The sequence below is a fragment of the Melampsora larici-populina genome, assembly GCF_000204055.1.
Source record: "Melampsora larici-populina 98AG31 unplaced genomic scaffold MELLAscaffold_6, whole genome shotgun sequence".
NCBI classification, from domain to species: Eukaryota; Fungi; Basidiomycota; class Pucciniomycetes; order Pucciniales; family Melampsoraceae; genus Melampsora; species Melampsora laricis-populina.
In genome coordinates, this window is record NW_006768770.1 from 2214617 (window position 1) to 2240419 (window position 25803).

The 25803-nt window shown below is 38.0% G+C and overlaps 5 protein-coding genes across 5 annotated transcripts; 3 read left to right on the plus strand and 2 right to left on the minus strand.

The window, feature by feature from the left end:
- Positions 1–871: 871 nt before the first annotated feature.
- Positions 872–2500, minus strand: MELLADRAFT_33817 (family 4 carbohydrate esterase; the record flags this gene model as incomplete). The annotated part of the gene is made up of 5 exons (XM_007406465.1): positions 872–1212; positions 1283–1381; positions 1454–1549; positions 1625–1758; positions 1836–2500. 5 exons carry the CDS (start codon positions 2498–2500, stop codon positions 872–874), a joined length of 1335 nt encoding a protein of 444 aa, XP_007406527.1.
- A 5143-nt stretch (positions 2501–7643) lies between these two features.
- MELLADRAFT_94617 (uncharacterized protein) lies at positions 7644–9932 on the minus strand (the record flags this gene model as incomplete). Its single annotated transcript, XM_007406464.1, has 4 exons — positions 7644–7910; positions 7983–9238; positions 9374–9579; positions 9679–9932. 4 exons carry the CDS (start codon positions 9930–9932, stop codon positions 7644–7646), a joined length of 1983 nt encoding a protein of 660 aa, XP_007406526.1.
- A 1688-nt stretch (positions 9933–11620) lies between these two features.
- On the plus strand, positions 11621–14680 carry MELLADRAFT_33929 (uncharacterized protein; the record flags this gene model as incomplete). The annotated part of the gene is made up of 15 exons (XM_007406453.1): positions 11621–11832; positions 11957–12052; positions 12125–12320; positions 12405–12562; positions 12670–12688; positions 12772–12838; positions 12921–13242; positions 13328–13352; positions 13421–13525; positions 13603–13650; positions 13734–13948; positions 14052–14114; positions 14183–14245; positions 14334–14348; positions 14437–14680. The coding sequence occupies 15 exons, from the start codon at positions 11621–11623 to the stop codon at positions 14678–14680; spliced, it is 1848 nt and encodes a 615-aa protein (XP_007406515.1).
- A 1473-nt stretch (positions 14681–16153) lies between these two features.
- Positions 16154–18660, plus strand: MELLADRAFT_60729 (uncharacterized protein; the record flags this gene model as incomplete). Its single annotated transcript, XM_007406454.1, has 2 exons — positions 16154–16397; positions 16490–18660. 2 exons carry the CDS (start codon positions 16154–16156, stop codon positions 18658–18660), a joined length of 2415 nt encoding a protein of 804 aa, XP_007406516.1.
- A 3600-nt stretch (positions 18661–22260) lies between these two features.
- MELLADRAFT_42367 (uncharacterized protein) lies at positions 22261–25089 on the plus strand (the record flags this gene model as incomplete). The annotated part of the gene is made up of 8 exons (XM_007406455.1): positions 22261–22415; positions 22500–22628; positions 22751–22784; positions 22862–23050; positions 23129–23449; positions 23572–23735; positions 23816–24407; positions 24478–25089. The coding sequence occupies 8 exons, from the start codon at positions 22372–22374 to the stop codon at positions 24658–24660; spliced, it is 1656 nt and encodes a 551-aa protein (XP_007406517.1).
- Positions 25090–25803: the final 714 nt, after the last annotated feature.

A 25803-nucleotide genomic window follows, 5' to 3' on the forward strand; every position in this document is an offset into this window, starting at 1 on the left:
GACCCTGCAATTTTATCTTGTAACCGTGATGCATTGATCATTAGATATGATGATTGTTTTTTAAGCAATTAGAGCAACTTTCTTTTTGACAGCAAACACCAAAAAGAAAATGCAATCTGTTTTTCAACAGCAATTGCTCAGAAGAAGAATCTTTGCACATTGCCAGTCCAATTAATGACTACAGAGCAAGACTTTGTAGCTGATATAAAGAAACACTCGGTGGAATAGACACTGAGTGGACAGGGAGTGACAACGGGCAAAGTGTTGTTGGTCAGAATCAGGATAGGCTGAACAGGGCATTGAGGGCAAGATTCAGGTTGATTTTTTGCACTTTGGGGTTTTGACTCATTTGGCGCTCGGCGGCCACCATAACTATCTAGGGCACCTATCTCACGAGGTTAAGAGAGCCCTGCAATAGAAGTGTTCATCTGGCAATTCAAACTTCATAAAAAGACAAACCTTCTTTGAGCTTAGTAATGGGTCAAGGATTGATGGGAACTGATCATTAGATCCTCTAATGTGTCTCTAAATGCTTAATGACTGAGAAGAAAGCAAAAAGTTTATTTGCTGAAATGAATGTAACAAGTGTAACGAAGAAACGTTTTTATAAATCCAATATCGTTTACCAAAGAAAGAAAGAAAGAAAAGAAAACAAAATTGAAATCAAATGTAAAAGTGGTAAAAGAAAAAAAAAAGGAAAAAAAAAGAACAAGGTTTGAAGAGAGAAATGAAAAAGAAAACATGAGGAAAGAAAAGAAGAAAGAAAAATAAAGGCGGGGGGGAAAGGAAATGATTTCATAATGAGTAGGTCATAATTCAAGTCGGTACTTCGTTAATGTGAAAAGGAAAAAAAATGTTATAGAAAGGATGATTACAACAAAGTAATAAATAAGATCATCAAAGATGTAGATAAACCATACATCAAAGGTTTAACAGAAAGAATAGATGAGGAAGAAGGTTTATTAACATTTCCAGAGAAACCAGATGCATCAGTACCGTTTCTAAACACTTTAGGACTAGCTGTAGATGAATTAGTTGAGAATGGTCCGGTTGATACATTGGTGGTAGCTGTTTCTGCATAACCTTCTGAAAGTGGTTGACCAAGACAAGTGATGATTGGTTCTACTGTCAAGTTTCCAGCTGCTAAAGCTTGCGGTAGAACGTATTCTACTGCTAATGCAACACTTTGAGGATACAAATCATGGGCAAGAACTGTAAGATGAACAAGGTCTGCATTAGTACCGGAATCTCATGAAGGATTAAATAGGATAAGACTATTTACCAATGAAACCACTGGTGAGCGAAGAAGCCGATGCAATGATATCTTGGAAGTTCTTGAGAACTTGAGCTGGTGTTACGATACCAGTGGAGATCTTCCAATCTATTGATAAAGTGGAGTAATCAGTGACTCATTCAAACAAACTTCAACTTCAACTCAAAAAGGGATGATTACCTTGAGTGTCAAAGGTCTTTCCAGCTGGGGATGTAGTCCAAATGATAGGTGTAAGGCCCATAGCCATAGCGATGTAACGAACTCGGTCATCAATATCTGAAGAGAGGGAAGCAAGGTGATGATCTCTTCAGTTACTCCGGTAAAAACAGCTGTACAAACAAAATTGCTTACCACCGTAAGGAGGTCTCATCGTGTTGGGGGTGACGCCAATAGTGTCCTTGATGACCTTTTTAGACCACCCTAGCTCTGCAACAATTTGCTCATTGGTCAAGGTAGTGAGGGCAGGATGAGACCAAGTGTGAACACTTATCCGACGAAAAAAGAAACCGCGATCAAAGTCAGTATCACTGATAAAAAAGATTTGATGAGAATGAAGACTAACGAGATTTGATTTCCAGCTTCGTATTCATATTGTAACATGGCAGGACGACTGAGAACACGTGATCCGACAACGAAGAAGGTTGTAGTAAGATTATGTTTAGCAAGATAATCAAGTAAGATAGGTGTATCAGGTGAAGGTCCGTCATCAAAACTAGCACCCCATGTAGCTTTGTTGGGGCAGACAGTGATATCCGTATCACGCGAACAACCACCACAAGTCCACCAACAATTCCCACCAGCTCCTGCTGATTTGACAGCAGCCGCATTAGATGTGTTACTACAGCCGTTCAGTCCAGTTGGTGCTGATGATGGAATTTTGGTCATATCGATCTGACTGAGCCATTCCTTGACTTCTGGTGAATTGACGGAAGGAATCAAATCGAGTGGAGGATAACTAGCGATGTTAAGGATAGTTGATGGAAGGGCTGGAGCTCCAGGAACGGGCGAAGCGCTACCAGGTGTGAAAGTAGCCGGTAAAGCTGTCATTGTTGAAGGAGCCATAGATTGAACGATTGGAGGAAAATTTCCAGTTTGTAAACTACCAGCTCCAGCACCGGCACCAGCTGAGTTTGATGATTTGGCTTTTGATGTAGTAGTCGCATCACGAGACCAAAGGTTGTGAGTCGGATTATGAGATGAAGCAGCGGCGCTTGAAGCCACAGTCATGACTATGAGAGCCGATAGGACGGGTCGGTAACTTCCGACGTTTGAAGAAAAACCAGTCATGATAGGTATTCCAAATTTAAAAAGCACTATTGGATGAATCTGAATCATCAAATGAAATGAGGGTGAAGAAATGAGTTATAGGTAGAAAGTCAGTTAAGAAGTCGATTGAAATTTGATACACAAGCTTGGAAATACGAGGTGCTGAGTATAGGTAGAAAAGTGACATACCTGCGAAGATGTTAAACCGATATGAATATCAGCAGGAAGATGTCAAATGAGCGTCTTTCAAAAAACAATCTACGAGTTGGAACGTTGATTGTCTGTTACGAAGTCAAAAAGAAAGGAGAAAGATATGATTTCGTTAGTATATCCAATGCCACAAGATGGACGTAGTTGATGATGACGAAATGAGTAAACTGACGATGGGGTCACTTGTGTGAGGAATAAGATATCAAGGAGTATAGAATCAGAAGAAAAACTCTCAAATCGCTTTCTAACTGTTTAAAGAAGACTATAATCAGAAAAAAACCTCAAAGATGTGAAGTGTGATGTACGAGAAGATGTATGAATCGAAGAATGGCAAGGGTGGGAAGTGAAGAAAAGTTTGTAATCCGGAAAAAGGTGGCTTTGACCTTTAATCCAACTGTATTCGAGCCGAACCAATGTGTACCCCAATCTAGCCATAAAACGCACTGGACTGTTCGTGCAGAAGGCCAATAAGTTCATACAGCCAGTTGTAGCTGAGCTGGGACCCAACCCAGGCACCCATGCGCTCAGCATGACAACATTTAAGTTCTTCATTGAGTTATAGAAAATTATGGCTTGAAGCTCAAGAGGCACACAATCCAATTGAATCCCAAAGCGCCCACTAAAAGAGCCATGAGTCATGATTTACGGTATGGGTGATTCTTTCACCTGGACCACTTTGGGTTTGGGAGAACAGAGGGTTTGCGAACCAAGTCCAAAAGTAGAAACTCGTCAGATAAGTTAGAGAACGGTTAGAGGAGGTACAGACTTGGACAATTGATTGAAATTCATCAAGGCTCGGATTCAATTTTGAAAGGAAATACGCTGAAAAGAAAGAAAGATCCACTTCAACACCTCGCATTCACTACGAAACTAAGCCGAACGTAGATAGGTTTAGTCATCAATCAACTTCACGGTCATCACCTACATAAGGAGTGACTATGGTCCGTTTAGATTCACTTTGACAACTCGATCTGTGAATAAAGTCATCAAATGAATCTGGGTGAAGACATGTCAAGACACAAGGGTAAACCATGATGACCTACAAGCAAATGATGCGTGAGAGTCAAAGATAAGAAAACTGGAGAGGTGGTTTGCATCTCATGAGCTCATGATCATCACCTTATCCGGTCTAAAGAGCTTCACAGGAAATGGAAGTTGAACAGCAAGAAAGACAGAAATGAAAGTAAGTCGGCTGATCTGTCGCTTTGAGATCACAACCTTAATTTCTCGACCGAGTGAATTCTTGATGGATTGAGTTCAATTTATCATCAAAAACAGCTCGGCGTACAAAGAAGGGTACAATCAAACCGGAAAAGCTTGTCACAAATTCCCCGCCATATTTGCTCGAGTCTTGCGGGCAAAATCGGTCAGGCTAGATTTGGTGCTGGTTGGACATATATCCTTGATATCAACAAGTTCTCCAACAACAAAAAGAATAAATTAAAGTAAGCTTAACTATGTAAGCTCTTCTTGCGCTTTTGCCGCGCCCTCGCAGAGGGGCTTGAAACGAACTGGCGTTTTTTGGCGGGAAAGCTTCAGAAATGAAGTCACCTTGAGTAGTTCTTTCAAGCTATCCGCTTCACCCCACCGTAGAAAGTCCCAAGTTTGGGGTGTGATCCTTCATCTCTTTGTACGTATTGTGGGTACTTCATAGATTGGTTCGTGTCGAAGGGAAGCGTAATGAAAATGTGATGAAAGTTTTGTAATTTTCGTGTTTTGATGTGCTTTTCGTTTTCAACACATACATACTATGTAGGAGATTTACAAAGAGAAAGTCAGTGATCATAAAGTATCGCTTGTGAATCCGATTCACCACTCGTTACTTGCCTTGACACCAAAAACAAGGAAAGAACACAGCGATTGTTTAAATGTTATCTGTTGAAATTCTCATTAAACTGATCATGTATCTTTCATTCATCCGTTCGAGATCCAAGAGGGCAAAAGAGAAAAGTGGATGATGATGATAACAAGGATGAACTGAATTTTTCAAATAATTTCAAAGAATCATTATAAATATAAATCACTCACTGTCTTTCATTAATTCTTGGAATGTTTCTTCAAATTTGTTTAAGATTAAAAAAGCATACCAAACATTTTAACTATAACTCCATCAATTTTCATTGTGACCAATCGATTTCCTTTGTTTAAGTAAATTTGATTGTTTGTGTTTGTGTGTTGTACAATTTCCTTTGTTTGAAAAAAAAACAAACACAACTTGATGATAATCAATCAATCCAGTTTCATCATACTTCAACTACAAACTAACTGAAGTGACTATCAAAAGATTTCCAATTCTCATCTTTCTTTTTAAAAACTCGCCACGGAACATCATTTGATGTGAACAACTTTAAGAAGTGTTTTAATTCCTTTCAAGAATCCTTTGTTCTTGAAGAAATAGTGATTCATGTCAGTCAATCATCACTTCACTCCCCGCGGAGGTAGTACCGATCTAGCCGCTTATTCACTTAATAGTATTCAACGTCATCAACATCATCAAGATCCTTCACTCAAACTTACTGGCCGTGGCCAAGCAACTGAATATCATCAAACCGGTCTCAATGTGATCTTAGAAAGTAATCCTCATCACTTTAAAACTATTCATGATCACGATCAATTCCATCCTCAAGATTTCAATCAATTTTTAAATACTAATACTAATCATACTGCAAGATCAAACTTAGGTCCAATCCTACCTCCAATTTTACCTTATCATATTAAAAACCCATTATCTAATCATACTAGTAGTAGTCCTACTACATTTATTAATCCTTCTAAACATTCTAATCATAATATCATTACTAATGAAATTCAAATTGATCAGAAACATTCCAATTCCGAAAACTTGATCACTTCTTCTTATCCTAGACTTTATTCAACCAATCATCATCATAATAATCATCCAACCCAAAATAGCAAGTTAAACTATCCAAAAGATAATATCAATCATTCTAATTTATTTTCATCAGTTTCTCAAAATCATATTCAACATGAAGTTCAAAAGAATCTTTCATGTTTTGACATCAATTCAACTGAACCATCAATCAATCAAATCCAACCAAGATATAATGAAACTCGAGAATCATTCTCATCATCATCATCATCATCAAATCCATCAAGTTATCAAAACACATTAGAAGAAACCCAATTTTATCAAACCGATAAAGTATCAAATCATCATCATTTAAATCATAATATAAAACAATTCAATTCGAATGAAAAATCTTCAAAACCTTTTGAAAATTTAAATCGACCTTATCATCATCCAGCAAATCAAGTACCAGATAAGAAACATAAATGTGAATAGTAAGTTTCTTTTTCCCTCTTTCTTTTTGTTTATTGAAACTTGAAAAACAGTCTTCACTAATTAATGTTTTTTTGGGCGGCGGTTTAGTTGTTCTCAAGCTTTTGCTAGAAGACATGATCGTGATAGACATGAAAGAATGCATACGGGTGAAAAGTGAGAAATCTTCCTTTCTCATGAATAATAATAAAGAATATTCAACCGATTGATATGTATATTTTTTTTCGTATCATTCAGACCTTATATTTGTCAAGAATGTCAAAAAGGATTTATGAGAAGTGATGCATTAAAGTAAGTATCTCAATCAAATCTTTAATTTCTCTTTAAGTTGAATATAAAATTCCTTTATAAAAAATGATCTTCATTATTCTTTTTTTTTCGAAATACTTTAGTCGACATCATTTAATTGAACCTAGATGTGGAAAAAGATATGAATAAATCAAATTCACTTCCATCCACAAAACCAATGCCAGCAAACAAATCAAAAAAAAAAGCAAAAAAAAACACTTGATCTATAAACATTAGATGTTTTTCTTTTCTCTCTTGAACTACTTTAATTTTATGAATCATACAAATCTTAAAGAGTTGTACAACAAACTTCCAAAAAAAACACACATGATGTATCAAAACTCATATTCTACCTTTATTTCATACTTAATCAAACTTTTACTCAACTCACACATACTTTATGAATCTGATGATAACGATGATGATACTTAACGAAATTCTTTTATCCATATAAACATATCTATCTTGTATTTTTCTATAAAATAATTTATAATCTTCTTTAAACAAATCATAATCAAAATCAAATCTCCTTTCATTTTTAAAGTTAAAATTTTCAATTGATTTTTTAAGTAAAAGTTCTGAAGTTGATCAAACAACTGAGTAAGTTACTTAAAAATATGGAGAGAAAAAATCAGACAAAAAATGACATGGTCTTTAAAAAGGACTCACATCTTTGATGAGGAGAAGATTAAAGTGAGCATTAAAATCAGTTCACTTTAGATTAATGAATCTCATATTTTTTTCATGAAAGATTCTTACAGAAAACCACACTATGGTTTATCATAGTCTCATAACATGAGGTCATAAGTCAATACATACACAGATGTTTCATCGGCCTACCATCAAATTTAGAAGCAAGCTATATTTCTTTTTGAAGGTTTTTTTGACTTGCACAATGTTTTCAAGTTGAATCCATTAAGTATTAACTAAGCCTCACCTTTTGAGGGGAGGGGTACGTGGCTGTAGCCGCGTTACACATTTTTCACAAGAGATGGAGTCATTTATCAATGAAATGTTTAGAAGTCGAGTACAGCTTGTTCTGAGGACCATCGAGTTGACAAAATCAAAATCATATCAACGTCTCATTCGGTATGTATGTATGATCCACAGTCACTCATCTAACACGCAACGTAGTAAAGATCTAATGTGTCTTTTACAAACAGTGCCCTTCGTGATGTTTCATGACAATTTACGTTTGTAACTGTCAAAAGGTTTCGAAAAAAGACAGTCTATCATACAACGACCACAATTAAAGCTTTCTTCAATCAACCAACAATTTATAAAAATTTCAATGTATATCATCAATTATGTTCCAACATTAGCTACTGAACTTTTCTTTCTAATCGAAGTACCAACCGATGTACTAGATTGAAGTACCGGAACAGGTGAAACTTCACCAAAACTCAATTTAGTCCAAAACGTAAATGATTTTTGATGTTCATCTTCATCTTCATCTTCTCCTCCTATAGGTGTTCCACTTTTTTTCTTACGAGCATGATGTGCATGTAACGAATCATCTAAATCTTCTTCAAATTCATCTGATCTATATGTAAAGGTTACCAACATATCCGCCTATTATTTGAGAATAGTGTTTTGATTAGTAATAGACACTTGAATATTGTATTATAAAATGAAGATACTAACTTGTAGGGTTCCAACAAAATCTTTACTGGTTTTCGTTTCCACCAGAACAGTAGTCCGATTCGCTCTTCTAGTCACCACCGGATTTGACTGTAACGTCCTACGTCGCATAGAATCAGTAATACCAAAGGTACTAAGTCGACTCCGTTTCGTCGTCGTATTTTCATCTCCTTCTCCAACATCATAACCAGCCTCATGATCATGATTGGCTCCTTCATTTTCTTCATCAGCATCATATTCCCAAACTTCTGCAAACGCGGCAATCGTGAATTCAGGTGCTAAGATATGTACAGCAAAAGGTGCTTGAGTAGATGATCCATCTGGTGTTGGAATCGGTCGAGGTGGTGCAATCGAAAGTCTAACATTGATAGGCTCATAAAGTGGATTCACAAATGTTAACTCGAATTGATACTTTCGATCCGGTCGAATCACTTCATCTACCACATCTCCAACCCTACTCAGTAATGGATTACTACTAGTTCCACTCCCAGGCCGTGAAGCATTCTTTCGAGCGGCACTAGCACCCGATGTTAAGCGATCAGCTACCAAGTTCTTAGGCATCAATCTTTTACGTGATAATTCGATCAAAGGTAAATAATTAGATGCCACTAATTTGATCTTGAATCGAATTGATTGAGCTTTTTGTTCAGGTTTAATTAAAATGTGTTCACATGTAGGGCATCGTTTGGTACGTTTCGAACGAAGTGGGATTCGCATGGGTTTTAAATCTTTAGCCAAATCCAACGTTTCCCAAACTTCATCCCATCTCTTATTGAGAGGCGAGAATTGATCTGCATGAATTTCGGATGAATGAGTCCCTTCTGATGAGTTCTTGGGTCCATGTCGATAAAGATCATATCTTGCTTCATATTTTTCTTGTACAGATTCTCTTGTGTCGAGAGTTCCTCCAGTCGGAAAGACAGCTTCATAAATATAATCACCTTCTTTAGAACCTCCTCCAAGACTGAGATGACCAGATGAAGATGAAGGTAGTACAGTACTCGTAGATCTAACTTTAAAAACCGATGAATGTAAACCAAGTTGAGTTCCATATCGAGTGACTTGAGGTACTTCTTTGGATAAAGCTAAAGAAGCAGCAAGTTGTGCAGAAGAACTAGAAGAGATTAAACCTCTTGAATGATGATGTGAAGTTCCAGTGTTGGATTGATTTTGAGATTTAAGATAAGATTCAAAATGATCTTTTAATTGATCGAATTCAGCTAATTCAGGTGCATTAGAATCGGCATTTTGTAATTGTTCTATAAGTCCCAAAAAAAACACACCATCAAGTAATGAAATAAAGAAAAATCAGACAATCAGTAAGTCTTCAATTCAAATCAGAATCAATCAAAAAAAAATCAAACATTAAAGAGGCGATGATGATCAAGATTTACGAGCTAAAAAAGTCGGTTTTTCGAAAAAGATGCCTACTTGTTTACTATCCCATCTACAAAACGTACATGTTAAGAAATAAGGAGGTTCACCAATACTAGCTTGAGGTGCTTTTGGATCATTATCAAACGAACTGGGTGGTGGATCACTTGCTACTGCTGCTAGAGTATTATGACATTGAGGACATAAGAAACAATTTCGACCACATCTAAAATCAAATGTACAATTCAATTCCATCAGTTCTTTTGGTGTTACTCGGGGAAAAAGGTGTTTTTTCGATTATATAGAAGTTAAGAAGATTGGTTACCTATTCTTTTGAGCTCTAATGTTAGCAGAAGGTACTTCAAAAAGACAATTTGGACAATAATAACAATTTAATTCACAATTCACACAATGATCACATCTGATTGCATCACATTCTTCACAAAATAGTAAAGAAGAAAGTGAATGATAATGAGATGGATGAGGGGTCGAGATTGAAGTGTTGTTTGAATCGAAGTTAGGTGGAGTGGATGAGATTGGAGCGGTATGTGGACAAAGGTAATGAACGGAAGTGGTCATCTTGAAGTCACTCGATTCTCGATCAGCTGGAATCTACACTGAAGCTTAACAAGAAAGTCAAGCATGAAGCAGTTTGAAAAACCTCCATTAACACATAACCTTCATCGTCTCTAAACCCATTCACAAACCCATAAATATATCTCAACTCCACTTCGCCTCACACAAGGCTGCACAACACAGACTGAACTCCTTGCTAAACCCATCCGTTTCTCTTAAACTTTCAATCAGGCCTCCATTCAAAAAATAACTTGAGTTCAATCAAAAAAAACATTAACCAATAAAAATCCTTGAATAGATCAACCGTCCTATACCAATGGACAAAAGTACTTTTCACTTTCCCAACTTGATAATTTTTCCATAATTCTTTTGATATTGGGCATAGGTTTGATAACGAATTTCCTGATGTTTGAGTTTTCGTTTCGGCATATAACCACCGAAATCCAATCATTTGTAGATTGTGGTTTTTTTCGAAATACTCTTTTGATGGTTCATCCACACATGATCTATGATGATCTCCTCCGCAATTTGCTTAACCGGTGTTGCCAAAATATTATGTAATATATCTCTTCATTTATGTGCAATCACCTCATGGATGGCATCATCATATGGTTAGAAAGGGTTAGACCATGTGTTCTGTAAAATGTTTTTTTTGGAAAGATTGCCCTACTGCCATGATGATGAGCGTTATTGTTAGTACATTCAATCCGATTGTTTTATCTGTCTGCGCATCAGTTGCACCCTGTTGCATCACGATACATATAGCTTCTTTAAACGCTGGCTCCACACGCCTGAGGCTGTACGGACTTGTAGTAATAAATGGGTAATTTGAGCACATGATCTCATTGTCAGTGGAAAGTAAGATACACGTTGGTGTCTGTTGAATGGCACTGAGATCCACGCAACTTCAAAAACTTTACAAAATGATATGTAACTTTCATTTTCAGTCTACACAGTGATTCTTATCAACTGATGATTTCACAGCTAGAAATTCAGAGCATCAAGGTCAAAATCAAAGTAATTTTCTTAAAGGCCGAATGACCGCTTCTCCGCGTGCGACGAGCAAACAAAAGAGCTTGAATGAAAATTGGAAAAACTGAGGAATAGTCAAAGTTGGTGTATTGTGAAGTGATCAAGTTGAAGAGAATGGTGATCGGCTGAAGGAATTTCCTAAATAAGAGAACTTCCTCTTCCAGCTGGTTTACAAACTATATTTAGGTGTGTGAAGTGTGTGAGTGTGATCTTGTGTGATAGATCTAAAGGTCGATTTTAACTCTTTGAGCCAAGATTAAGTGAAAAGTTTAAACCAAAGTAGGTTGAAGGATCGCCCGGTGTGACCGACATCCACCTACAGTCGATTTCAAAAAAAGTTCACCGAGGTTTGCCCGCCAAATTCAAGTGAATCGGCTTGGAATTCTTGTTGACTGTGTACGTTCCAGAATTGCGACATCTCCGGTTAAAATTGTTTATATGATTTGCTCATCAAATCTCTTGCTCAGCTAAACCAGGCTTAAAAAATAACCCGATTAGTATATAAATTCCTTCGCGCTAGTTCCAAGTTCGATGGTTTATTAAACTCATATATTCAAAAATTTACAACCCACTTGCTCTTGCATAGCTTCTCTTGCATAGCTCACGAAGTATCATCACTGCTCGATATCGTTTTCATAATCGATCCTAATCGAGAAACAATGTCGCGTTTCTCACCCACTGAAGGGGAAGATCCATCAAAGTTGAATGAGATCGACAGATATCAAGAAGCTCCTTCTCCAACTGATGATGAGCTCAACAACCTAAGACGAGTACCTGGCTCGGTGAATCTACCGGCTTATTTGATCGCTTTTGTTGAAATGGTCGAACGATTTAGTTATTATGGAACAACTGTGGTGTTTACAAACTATATGTTGAGTTTTGCGAATTCCATCTCATCTATCAACACGCCGTAACACAAACCGCTTCAAAACGTTCGTTCATAAGCCGCGTTCACTCACTCAACCCTTTTCTACGAATTGCACTCTTGGTCACAGTCAGCGGCCTCTTCCGCCAGGATCAGTCACTGGTGCTGGCGGAGTTCAATCTGGCGCATTAAACCTGGGTCAGAAAGCCTCTACTGGAATTACCACGTTGGTTGACTCTTGATCCCTCTTTAAAGTCTCTCTTCATAATTACTCATCATAATTTCTTTCTCTTTTCAGTTTCAATACTTTCTGGGTATATCTTTGTCCACTCTTTGGAGCATGGGTTGCCGATGCACATCTTGGACGTTATAATACTATTTTGATTTCTGTGTTTATTGCTCTCGTTGGACACACACTTCTCATTGTTTCAGCCTTACCTACCGTCATTACGAAACCTACAAACTCATTAGCAGTTTTCATAATTGCTATCCTTGTTTGTCATTTCCTTTATACCTCTCAAAAACATTTGATTATCTGCCTGAGTAAATTCACTCACTATTATGTTTTTATCATACAGATCATGGGTATTGGCACCGGTGGATTCAAGCCTAATATCAGCCCTCTTGTGGCAGAACAAACCGAGGTTAATGGTCAATCCACTCGGACCATTCGAACTCTCAAGTCTGGAGAAAGGGTCATCATCGATCCAGCACTAACAGTAGAGAGGATTTATTTGTGCGTACCTGTTTTTTTTTCTTTATCAAAAACTTGGTGTGCTTTTCTTTAACTCAGATTTTGCTTGATGGATTTTTTTTCATATTCTTATCTTGGGTTTCAAATAGATATTTTTATCTTATGATCGTAAGTTTTATTCAATCCCAATTCTTATACATAAGGATCAAAATCATAATAGTCTTTTAACTTGATCATTTTCCTCCTGTCAGAACATTGGTGCATTAGTAGGCCAAATAGGAATGGTATATGCAGAAAAATACGTGGGATATTGGTTAGGTGAGTGTTTTGTATAAAAGCCAGATTTACTAAACATTTGACCTCTTCTTGTTCCGCCTATGCTTCATCAAAAACTTTGCAGCCTATATGCTTCCAACAGCTCTTTTTTTGCTATGCCCAATCGTCTTGATTTTCGGTAAAAGACTTTATGTACTCAGACCACCCACCGGATCAGTTTTCGCTCGATCACTACAACTTTGGAGATTTGCAATCTTAAAACGATGGCGAGCACGGAAAACGAAATCCAAAGAGACTGCTTCTCTTGATTTCTGGAATGCTGTTAAACCAAGCACATTAGAAAGATCTGGTGAATCAAAACCGAAATGGATGAATTTTGATGATCAATGGGTAGAAGAAGTTAGAAGAGGCTTTAAAGCTTGCCGAGTCTTTTTATGGTTCCCTTTGTTTAGTCTTTTGATTCTTATCAAATTCTTGGATCTTTTGGCTCCGAAAACTGACCGATGAATCCACCCTTCTTTCTTTCATCAGGTATTGGCTTACATACAATCAAATGGTGCGTCTATCTTTTCAATGATAAAATGAAGTATCTAGACATGCTTACTGAGATCTTACATATTTTAGAGTAACAATCTTACCTCCCAAGCCGGAGTGATGAACACACATGGCCTGCCCAACGATATTCTTTCGAATCTAGACCCACTGGCTTTGATTATACTGATCCCAGTGGTAAGTATTTCTACTCACTTTTCAGGAAGCCGAGATTGATGTATGCTTGTTGTTTGGGATGTTTTTGTGGTATGCAGTGTGACATGGTCATTTACCCAGCCTTGAGGCGAGCTGGAATCAATTTTGTAAGTCGTCTAACACACTCCACTAATCCTTCATACTCATATTTAGATTCATCCTCATCAATCTTGGGCTGTATTGTGATCAGTCACCCATCAAGAAAATCACAGCCGGTTTCTTCACCGGATCATTGGCAATGGTTTACGCTGCTGTTACTCAACATTACATTTATAAAAGGAGTAAGTGTGGTAGCTTTGCCAGCGGAAATGAATGTGATCCTGTAGATATCTCGGTTTGGGTTCAAACCCCAGCTTATCTGCTTATTGCGATCTCTGAAATCTTGGCCTCTGTAACTGGTTTGGAGTAAGTCCTTATCCTTTTCATAAATTTCAGTTGACAAATCCAACGGAAATGTCATCGTGCCTAATTTGACACTTCCCATTGTTGTGGCACTCTTTGTGTTTAGGTACGCTTTTACTTTGGCACCTAAAAATATGCGTAGTTTAGTCACGAGTCTTTTCTTGTTTCAGTGAGTTTTTCTATATGATAAATAAGATGCTGGCTCTATTTATGTAGCACCTGGTCGCTTTTTGTTAGATCGGCTATTGCAAGTGCGATTGGAGAGGCTTTCAACGGATTGTCCGCCGATCCACTCTTAGTGTTAGCTTCTTATTTTAATCTAGATCAAATGAACACATAAAAATCAAATTTACTAATCAAAACTCTTTGATTCTTGTTCTCATTGTAGTTGGAATTATGGCACGTGAGTTGCAATTTGACTCATTATACAAGATATGATGTTTATTCAACATGACTGATTTGATGGATTGTTTGTCTGATATTGAAAATAGTATGGCAGTAATTGCGTTTCTAGCGGGGATTGGATTCTTATTTTCACATCGAACACTTGATCATGATCATGAAGAGATGATAAGGTTACAAGAAGGCAAATGTGAGACCTCAGTTAAGCGTGAAGCAGGATATGAAGAATCTATGAAAAGAAGAGATGTAAGTAAAGGTGATGAAGTACCTGAAGAAGTTTCGACTTTGATGGATAATGTTAGTCCACCACCTAGTCCTCAGAAAAGCATATAGGATGAAAGTGATCGATAGTGATGATTGGGTAAATGAATTATGTTTGGGGAAATTGAGATCTTGTTATGTGTTAGAGGATATTTTGTATATGATTCCCATCTTGCTTGCTTATAATTTTAGATTGGTTTGATGAAATTAGTAAATACTGTAGCATTGGACTAGCTTCATTCAATTGAGTTTCATTTACACCCTCTGCTTTGATTGTGTTTTATTATCACTTGTTTATCTATGAACTGCAAAACTAATTCAAGTCAGGTTTTAAGATCTTTGTAATTCTGAATGTGAACATTGAATTATATAAATTGGATCTGTGTTACAAAGTCTTATGGCGCGTTCACTCAAGGAAATTCTGACCAGAAATCACATTCTGTAAAATCTTTAATGCAGAAATGAAACATTCTCCACCAGATAGACACTTTGAATTTTGCAGAATGAGATTTCTCACCAGAAATCTCTCAAGTGAATGTGCCCTTGATGTCTTTCCAACAAAGTAGGGTTTGCACTATCAATTTCAAGCTGCTTTTTTCACAAAGATTGTAGTACAGCCCTTTGCAGAATTGATGACTTTGGAAAAAGAGAAAACGCTTGAGTTTTCAAAAAAACCTGCGAGTTTTTTTCAAAAACTCATCGAGTTTTTCAAAAACTGAGCGAGCTCTTTCTCTTTTAGACTTACTGAGCCAGGTTTCCAAAAAAAAACTCACTGACTTTTTGAAAAACTCAGCAGCTTTTTGACAAAACTCAAGGTTTTTTATTTGAAAACTCGAGGTCTTTTTTTCTTCAAAGTCATCAATTATGCAAAGGGCTGTACATCAAGGGTAAGATATAATTCAAATGTGACATTGCATCTGATGAGCAATCAAACAATAGAATGAAGACACATAGCTGACTTACTCTTCACTTTATAGTATCAGAAGGTACAGCCTGCAGGCAAAGCCTTTGAAATATCAGAGTCAGACGGACACTTGCCAATTATGCTTTATGAATCCAATGTACTTCATTTTGAGCACCAAAGGACAGTTTCAGGATGTTCAGTGGCCAGCCTATGGAGTTGTTCCTTGCATTGCTTTGGCAAAACTCTGGTTGTGGTTTTTGTATTTGTTTTGCTTTTTTCAGCAATCCATGAAAACTTCAAATCTGAAAGTCAACTTCAAAAGATTTTTTCTCAGAAAATGTCAAAGGACAAGAGGAGGGCAGAAAGCGCATAATTATGTACTCGCCCGATGCCTCTCGGGTAGAGCTTTCCGATCAAGGCTGAAGGCGCTCCGGCATATGTGCCAGGACCGCCCCAGGCTATTCGCGGGTCATACATACATATTCAGACTTTCATTGCAGGATTGCCGAAGAGGCCGAGAATGGGAAGAATTGGAAATGGGCGTTGCAGCCGTTGAAGATCAAGTTAAGTCAGTCTCAAGCTTTGAATGATCGACCAAGGAGATCTACGGAAGTGTTTCAGAATTCCTATCAACTTGAAACATGGGCAGACACAGCCCTCGGCGACCTTCATTATCAAACGATTCATTATTGCCAGTTTCTAAGAAAAAGACAACTACGACCTCCTCACCTGCCAAAAGTAACTCAACCTCACGCGATCGTCCTAGCTCGAGGCAACAGGCTACACCTTTTCAGAATCGAAAGGATCCCACACAATCTCACGGTATCTCACTACGAGGCCTTAGAACGCTCAGCCGGCCACAGATCAGGAAAGCCATCTCACCAGGTTTGTCAAGCTTAGCTTTCATTCGTAGCTCAGTTTCTAAGAAAAAGTGATATCGATCTGACTTTCCAAATTCAATATTATTCAATTTAAAGCGGATGCTCCCGATGGACATTCTCTCAAGCCACCCTCATCGTATACCTTACATGACGAGGAAGTGATCAAGCCAAGTGCCTCCAACATGTCTACTACCAAACGACGCTTGCCGGCAATAAAATCTCTAACCCCGCAACAATCTAGCGAAAAATCAGCTGTTCCTCAATCTACAAACCGGACCGGTCCTCTAAGGCCTCCCGGCCAATTGAATTCAAACCTCCGGCATCCATCCGCCCCTCTATCAATTTCCAAACAAAGGAACACGGAACCTCCTCCTAAATCTTTTCCATCTCAAACACCAATTCGTAGAGTCAGCGGGAGAAAAGTCATACCTGGAACGACTTCACAAGATTCGGGTCTAGCAAAACATCGACATGTTTCGCCTACCGCTGTCACCCAAAAGAGTACTCATAAAAGTCGCCTGCCTATCGCTACTCCCACAACCACAGTCAAGACAAATGCGACTAGTTCTGCTCGAGTTCGCACCTCTATCTCAGCTGTCGATCTGTCTTCTCATCAGCCACATGGCCTTCAAAAAGAGTTGACTACTAGCAGCGAGAGCCACTCAGACTCTTCTAAAAGCACTACAAGTTCAAGTAATATTCCTAGGAGGTCTTCCGTCAACGGCGCGTTGAATGGAAATCCGGAAGACTTACCACGATCCTCCTCGTCGAGCTCTCTTGTTCGAACCACACGAAGGAAAAAGCCGCATAGCCCAACTGATAGTGAATCTTCAATGAGTGAATCTACGAAAATCAATAATTCTCTAGCTTTTGATGAGGAAGCAAATGAGATTGCAGAGTCAAAGAAAGCCACTCAATCTATAGGGATCATTCTATCTCCTGTTGCTGAAGAATTACCTCGCCGTCCGATGACTAGAGCAAGATCCAAACATCTTCTTGGATACGATAACCGACCGCCGTTAGAGGCCTCCAAAGATGTCCCTAGTGTACGAAGGCGTCCTTCTCGTGTGATGGAATTAGCTCAGTCTTTCGAAGATCCGACGGTAAATTCAGGCACATCCAGAACTCCTTCAATCACCAATGTTTTATCATCATCCAATATGGGGTATACTCCCAATCGCAAGAGCAGCGGCGCATTTAGCTCTGCTTCTACAGCCTCACCTCACTCTCCTAATATAATGGCTCTGGCTGCTACGCTCAGTAAACAACACGTTCAACGTGATCGCCAAAGTCGTGTTCGATCGTCTATCTCGGATATGTTACGCTACTCAACTATGTCAACCCTTGGTACCTTGAGATGGGAGGATGGCGCTGGTGATGGATTGTTGACAGACGATAACGAAACTGAAGCTATGGTAGCAGATATCTCACTGGTAGAATCTACACCTGTTCGACCTGAAACTGAGAAAGCTGCCTTAGCTCTTGCTACAGCTCGATCCAATTTCCTTATAGTAGCCAAGGAGGATGAGAGTTTGAAGATGTCAGGATATGATCACAATGCGATGAGCTCTCCATCAATCAGTTTGAATCATCGTGGAAGGTTATCGGCCAATTATTCCCCTTCTCCTCTTGCAAATGCTACTCAAGCTAGTCATGACCCTTTTAATCAAAATGTCAAGCCTTCTTCGCTCTCTAAATTCAACGGACTTGTGGCTCAGGAAGCCCAACTCGCCTTCCTATCTGCTGAACTTGAAGCATATCAAACTCGGGAAGCTGAATTACAAAGACAACTACAACAAGCTCAAACTTTGAACCAAGCCCATTCAGCTGAAGAAAAAGATCCAGAAAGAGAAATACTTTTGGTAGAAGAGATGACTCGATTAGAAGATGAAATTCATAATATGACAGAAGTTAATATCGATTTAGAAAACCATGTGGATAGAGTAAATTTTGAAAATGAAGAATTAAAATCAAAAGAAGAATTGATGAGAAAGGAGATTGACGGATTGAAAGAAAATTTGAAAGAATTAAAGAAAGTTGAAACCATTCAAGAAAGAAGAACAAGGAAGACTGAAGAGGTTCCTCAACTTCCAATACCTCTGATCTCCTTACAAATCCAAAAGGCTCAAGAGAGTGAAAGGGTCTACTTGAATGAAACCCAAAGTGAGATTGAGATTATCAAGTCTCAATTAATGACACTTAACCTTATCAAACTATCACTGTCATTACAAGATTCAATTGCAGAAGAATTAGATAACGCAGTATGATTTGAAGATATATCAGATCAAGGACATATAACGGTCACTCAAGGACCAATCGATTCAATATTCTATTATTTTTTCTTTTTCTCGCATTAGGTCTCTTGATTTCGAGTATAGCAAAAAAAGGATCGAAAACTACGGTTTTGAAATGACCAGAGCTTTAATGAAATTGATGAACAAATCAAAATCATCAAGATTTTGAAATAATAATGAACATAATGATGGTTACTTTTTGACACATATTTTAGATTTTTCTTTTTTTCAAATTTCACAAATGTTGTAATAATTTTTTGAAATCTTGTGTATTAACTTTCTGAATAAAATTTAATGATTCTTTTGGTTGGTGAAAAGCGGTTTCAAGGAATACTTGGTTTTGGGTATGAATCATCTTTCAATTGTCAGATTGAAGGTTGTGTGCTTGGTCTTTAGATATCAGTAGATGATCAACAACATAATGCATAAGATGACAGCAGATGAAAAGGTTTTTTGGATGAGACAACCCCTGAGAAGAGTATAGACAGATTAGCGTAGCACAAGAGAAAGTGGAAGAGATGTGTCTGGCACTGGCATTGCAATGGTCTCATAGTAAGGATGAAGATGACAAGTAGGGAAAATCTTCAAACTAGATATGTTGGCTGAAAGTCAGGTGAATTATAGGTTTTAGAAACCACAGAAAATATGATCACCACAAAATAACTCTTGAGACCAAGTTATTCAAATCATCAATTGGAGCAGCAGATAAAAGCACTCTCCAAGAAGATAAGCAGGGTTTGTGGGACTCATCTGGATCACTAACATCCAAAACTTTGGTTACAGAAGGGCCCAATAGGAAGGAAGGTGAGATCAATATGTATTTTCAGGCATCTTGGTCTTGAATTGTTTCACATCCATCACATACATTCCTTGTGGGTGATATTGAGTGATTCTTACTCTCCATGGGCTCAAAGCACGTCTCATTTCCAAAATAATCATCTTCAAGGCATATTATTGACTTGACCTGATACCTTTCTGTAGAGGCAATTTTCCAAGCTACTCTTCTCTTATGATGATTTTCCACATCACTCAGAAATCCACCAAAACTGATATACATTTTTTTTGATTCATGTAATTGAGTAATACAGTTCCACCAAACATATCAGAAAATTCAACACTTTTTCTCTGTGAAACTTTATCCACACACTTAAGACCTGGTGAATGTTATACTTTTGCAACTGCAGGAGGTCCCCCCTGATATTCTCTCTATCCAACTGCTATAGAGATAACAGCTCTGTTACCCCCTTCAAATTATCAACAGAGTCTTCATGAATGATGGCGGGTCCAAACATAGCTTTCAAGGATCTTTCACTCAAAATTGGGTCATTGTACTTCCTAAATAGACTGTATTTATCCATGTACTTAATCAATGAGTACTCGGATCTTTTCCAGCTATTGAATCTATCTTGTAAAGCACTACAACAGCAAATGAGGACAAAGTTTGAATGTGATCCCATTGTCCCTTGGTTAGATTTCTGATGAGGAGAGAGTAAATCATTGGAAGAGGACAAGAAGGCTTGCTTGACTCCATATTTTCACTGTCTGGAGGAATTTTTTTACTACTCAAAGATACTACTTCAATCTCAAATCTTCTTGAACACTGCTTTTCAAATTGTATGCACAGCTTATTTGTTCTCTCATGATGTAAACTGTTTATCTCTGTTCTGTTTGCTGACCCATGTTTAACTACATCACCTGATAGATTTTTTTTGTGGTGAGGTCCTTAACTGAACCTCCATCTTCACTGATGGTTTGAGGATTTTTTGATATCTCCTTGATACCATCAATTGTGATGTGATTTTTCTTTGAGGCCTTAATTATAAAGCCCTGTATATCTTGAAGGGATCCCAGTGGTTTAGAGCGTCTTTTTCTGTGTGCTTCTGAGATAAATACTTCACTTCTCATGTTGAAAACATGGTCCCTTGTTGGAAAGGTTTGCAATCAACTATGATCAGCACCCCTGTTTCAAAATGATTTCTTGAGGGTACCTTGAGATTACCTTCAACAGAATGTTCACCTTCTTCCGTTGTGTCACTGTGATGATGTGCTGTATCTAGAATATCTTCAATTGTTCTTGTGTCAGAACCATGGCACCAATGTCATTGTAATCCCTGTTCACTTCTATCAACTTTGAAGCTTCATCCAAGCCATTCCAGTTGGATGTGAAGCAGTGGATGGTGTAGAGGTGTACATGCAACAAGGATAAAACTGAGATTAACCTTCTAAATTGGCTTTGCATACTACTCTAATCTGCAGGCTGGGTCTGACTGGATCTTCTGAAGGAAACTTTGATCATTGTAAAGAATGTGGCCAAATTCAGGGGTTTGAAACAACAATGGAATTTTGTGGGTCTATTGAATCCAGAGACATGAGATCACAAGCTTCAATATTATCCATAGATTATCCATAGACTTGTTCTGGAGCAAAGGTCAAGGTTCTTGTTTGTTTCTGTTGAATTTATGTCTCGAGTTTGTCTCAGTTGCTCCCTGTCAAACTTGTAAATACATAATCTGTCCACAATTCTTACCTGCGGATTTTTTCTGACCAGCAAATATCAGGACATCACTGTTGCGTATTCATCAACATCTTGGGATATAATCTGAGAAGTACATAAAAGTACATATTTCTCACTTGTCTAGCTATAGTACAGATAATAATTGATCCAGCTTTTTGATTGTGAAGGATGATTTGCCTATTCTTGGTCTGATCAACTTGAACCATCCTGAATGGATGATTTATGATGAACAATTTTATATACTTTCACAAAGCCTGATAACGATTCCTTGACATTTCGCATGAGTTTTTGCTGGTGAAAGTCTTCAGGCTTTTTGAAATCATCTATATCAAGAAGGTATGGTCAAAATATCAAAGGGCCTTCAAAGCTCACTTTCAGTGACTGAAACCAAACTTCTAAGCGTATAAAGCATACCAAAACAAGGCCAAGTCTCGTTCCTCGTAGAATTGGACTCAAGTTAACAGTTCTACTGGCTTCCAGACTTATCCTTCAATTATTTGTAGTCCTCGTTGAACCTTGATATCTCAAGAAGATTTAAAGATCAAGTTGAATGGATTATCTCCTGACAACAATGTTTCAGTTACTTGCAGCAGACACCTAAATTTTCTTCAAACGTCTTATCAAGAAGATCTTAGCCCAATTGTAAGATCTCAAAGATGAATAGAGAGGGCTATGGACCATAACGGATGCTGATCGTGATGGCAGTAACCCTTTCAGACTTCCTGAAAAGGGGAACACAACGGAGTGGAAATTTGTGTACAGCAAGATGTCGTGATCTCAAGTATCCATTATGATGGAGGAAGTTCTGAAAATCCTTCTACCCAAGCTGGAGAAAGGTCAGCTGTGCCTGCAAGAAAGGGGTCTTCCGATTGGATGTAGGCATTGGGAAAATGAGGAAAGAAGAATGGGAAGGCTTTGTGATGGTCTGGAAGGAGAGGACAAAAGTTCAAAACTAAGCTTAAGGGATGACAGATTCGATTACATATGATTTCAAATTTAGGTCTAAGTTTTGAATCTTCTAGAATTTCATCATCATCAAAAGTTTTCCTTTAACTTTCTTCACGAAACACCAATCGATACTTCACTTTACCATCTTACTATCTTAAAACCTTCACTTCACTCTATACATCTCAATCGATTATCTGTCTGATCTCTTACCTTCTATCATCATGTCAGCCCCTGCTCACCGTCAAGGCAACTACAAAAACAAAAAGTAAGCTCGATTTATCTATATCAACTTGTCTGAAACTTCAACTTCAACTTCAATTCACTTACCTTTACATTTGATTTGTTTTAGTCTCTTCAAAGGTGATGAACTTCGAAGAAGAAGAGAAGAACAACAAGTGGAGATTCGAAAAGCTAAACGAGATGAAACTGTTGCTAAACGTAGGAATTATCAAGTCGATGCTTCTGGTCCCGATTCTGAGTTAGTCATTTAGATTTCTTTATCACTCATCTTTTGCTTCTATCATCTCTAGTTGTCTCTCCTTTGATTATTTCCCGTGATTGACGCGCGAAAAAACTTTGATTGTTTGCTTCTTTCCACAGTGATGAAAGTGTTGCCACTGCACTCGACTCTCAGGTCAGATAAGCATTCTTTATCCTCATACTTCCATCAGACTTCCTGAACTTACTATGATTTCGGTTTTGCTTTGATAGCTCCAGGAACAACTTCCGATAATGATTCAGGGTGTATTCTCTGATACGGTTGATCTCCAACTTGATGCTACGACTAAATTCCGTAAATTGTTGTCCAAAGAGCGAAACCCACCCATTGAAAAAGTCATTGAATGTGGTGTGGTGGCTCGTTTTGTTGAATTCTTACGCAGCCCTCACTCTATGATCCAAGTAAGTCAATTTCATCCCCTTAGATCTCGATTGAACGGTCTTCAGATCACTGATCCCTTGTTCTCATTCCCTTTGTAGTTTGAAGCAGCTTGGGCTCTTACCAACATTGCTTCCGGAACATCGGACCATACAACTGTGGTCATGGAAGCAGGAGCCGTTCCAATCTTCATCGAATTGTTATCTTCACCTGTACCAGATGTACGAGAACAGGCTGTTTGGGCCTTAGGAAACATTGCTGGTGATAGTCCTAAATGCCGAGATTACGTACTCTCTCAAGGAGCACTTCGACCTCTCTTGGCATTACTCAATGAGAATCATAAATTGAGTATGCTCAGAAACGCGACTTGGACTCTTTCAAACTTTTGTCGTGGTAAAAACCCTCAACCCAACTGGGATGCGGTTAGTAACAATCGATTCAAATCCAATCTATTCATTGAGAGGTTATCCGATGCACTGGACGCCTGTGCTTCACTCTATATACTGACGCTTCCATTTCTTGTGGGTTTTGTGGATTGGATTAGATCTGCCCTGCTCTTACAGTCTTGACAAAACTGATCTACTCAATGGACGAAGAGGTCTTGATCGATGCTTGTTGGGCTATCTCTTATCTTTCAGATGGATCAAATGATAAGATTCAAACCGTCATCGAATCAGGAGTTGTACGACGCTTAGTAGATCTACTGATGTGAGCATCCCGAAGAATAGAGAACCACTTCAACCTTTTGGAGTGCTAATGTCTTTGATTTGATATTTTTTTCCAAAAAGGCATTCTTCGACTGCTGTTCAAACACCTGCGCTTCGATCGGTTGGTAATATCGTGACTGGTGATGACCTCCAAACTCAAGTTGTTATCGCCTCAGGTGCTCTACCTGCACTTCTGTCGCTCTTATCCTCCTCAAAGGATGGGATTCGAAAAGAAGCTTGTTGGACAATCTCCAACATCACTGCTGGATCTCCTCTCCAGATCCAAGCTGTTATCGAAGCCAACATCATTCCACCTCTCATCAACATCTTACAAAATGCCGACTTCAAGACTAAGAAGGAAGCCGCATGGGCCATCTCGAATGCTACCAGTGGTGGATTACAAGACCCTCAACAAATTCGTTATCTCGTCACTCAAGGTTGTATTAAACCTTTGTGTGACTTATTAAAAGCACTTGATAATAAGATCATCCAAGTCGCTTTAGATGGATTAGACAACATTTTGAAAGTAGGTGAAGCGGATAAAGAAATCAACAACGGAATGAATATCTATGCTACCTTTATCGAAGAAGCTGGAGGCATGCATACCATCCATAACTTACAGCATCATGAAAACTTGGAGATCTACAAGAAATGTTTCTTCATTATGGATAAAGTGAGTTGATTCTTAGGATCTTGATTATTTTTCTGATGAGAACATTTGACTAATTGATATCTTTTTACAGTACTATGCTGATGAAGAAGGAGAAGAGAGTGGAGTTAATGCACCACAAGTGGATGAAACTGGTACATTTGCATTTCAAACTGATGCAGCAGCAGCGCCACAAGGTGGATTTTCATTTGGAATGGCACCTAGTGGTGAAATTAACCAAGAAGCAGAAATCAGTACTGATCAAAGTATGTCATGATGATGATAATGAAAAATAAAACCCGATTATGATTTTTGGTTTTTTTTAAAAAAAAATGTGTCTTGTGTATGGAATTATATATGATGGATGATTCTTATTTGGGATTTGAAGCTTTGATTTGATTTTTCCTTTTGACCCGAGACTCATGATTAAAAGCTACAGTATTGATTTTGATTTGGGTTTTGTCCTCTTGGTTCACTTTTCTCTCTTTTTTTCTCTGTTTTGATTTTATCAGAATCTCTATATAACAAGAGATTCATAACATTCAAAGAAAAGAAAAAGATTTGCCCAAGATATATTCTACAAAAAAAAACTTTCTTAAACTTAACTTTTCTCATGTTTTTTGATCATTATAATACATTTTCTTTAAGTTTGCATGCTTTTACTTTTTCCGCTTTTTGAAATTTGAAGATTCCTTTTTTGTGAACTAGGTATGTATTTGAAGTGAGGATGGCAGTGGAAGGGTTGAAAATGGATTTGTATCAAATTTCAAGTTCAAGTGAGGATATGAAAGTGGTTTTTCAAAGTTTGGTTTTTGGGGGTTCAAAAAAGCCAAACTGACCAAGTCACCTGAGCACACATGAGATCCAACAGTAGTGCTAACTTAATGAAAGTCCCAAACAATAAGGGTACACAAACATTACAACCCATTTGAAAAACCCATTTAAGAAAAAATATAAAAACCCATTCAAAAAAATATTTTTTTGAACAGAAAATTCCAGAGGGACCCAATTTATTTTTCTGTTCAAAAAAATAATTTTTTAAATGGGTTTTTCTATTTTTTCTCAAATGGGTTTTTCAAATGGGTTGTAATGTTTGTGTACCCTTAATGTCTCTGCGATTGGTGGGGCTTGTGTTGAGCTAGACAGTAGTGATGTGAGTTTTGTGAGGGGTCAGTAACTATTGGGCTGTCTCTTCACTAAAGAGATGAAGTGCTGACAAAAAGATAATATCTTCTTGGTACACCCAAGTGAAGACTGCAGTTAGTTGACCTCTAAAGAGAGGATTTGAAGCCAGTAAAATGGCTGTTGAGTTTACCTGGAGCTGGCAGTACTTTATACTCTGGGAATTCAGAGGTGCTGTGGGGTATTTTAGACTCTTTAACAAGGTGCCCTTTGTGAATTCCAAGCTTGTTCTGTTGAC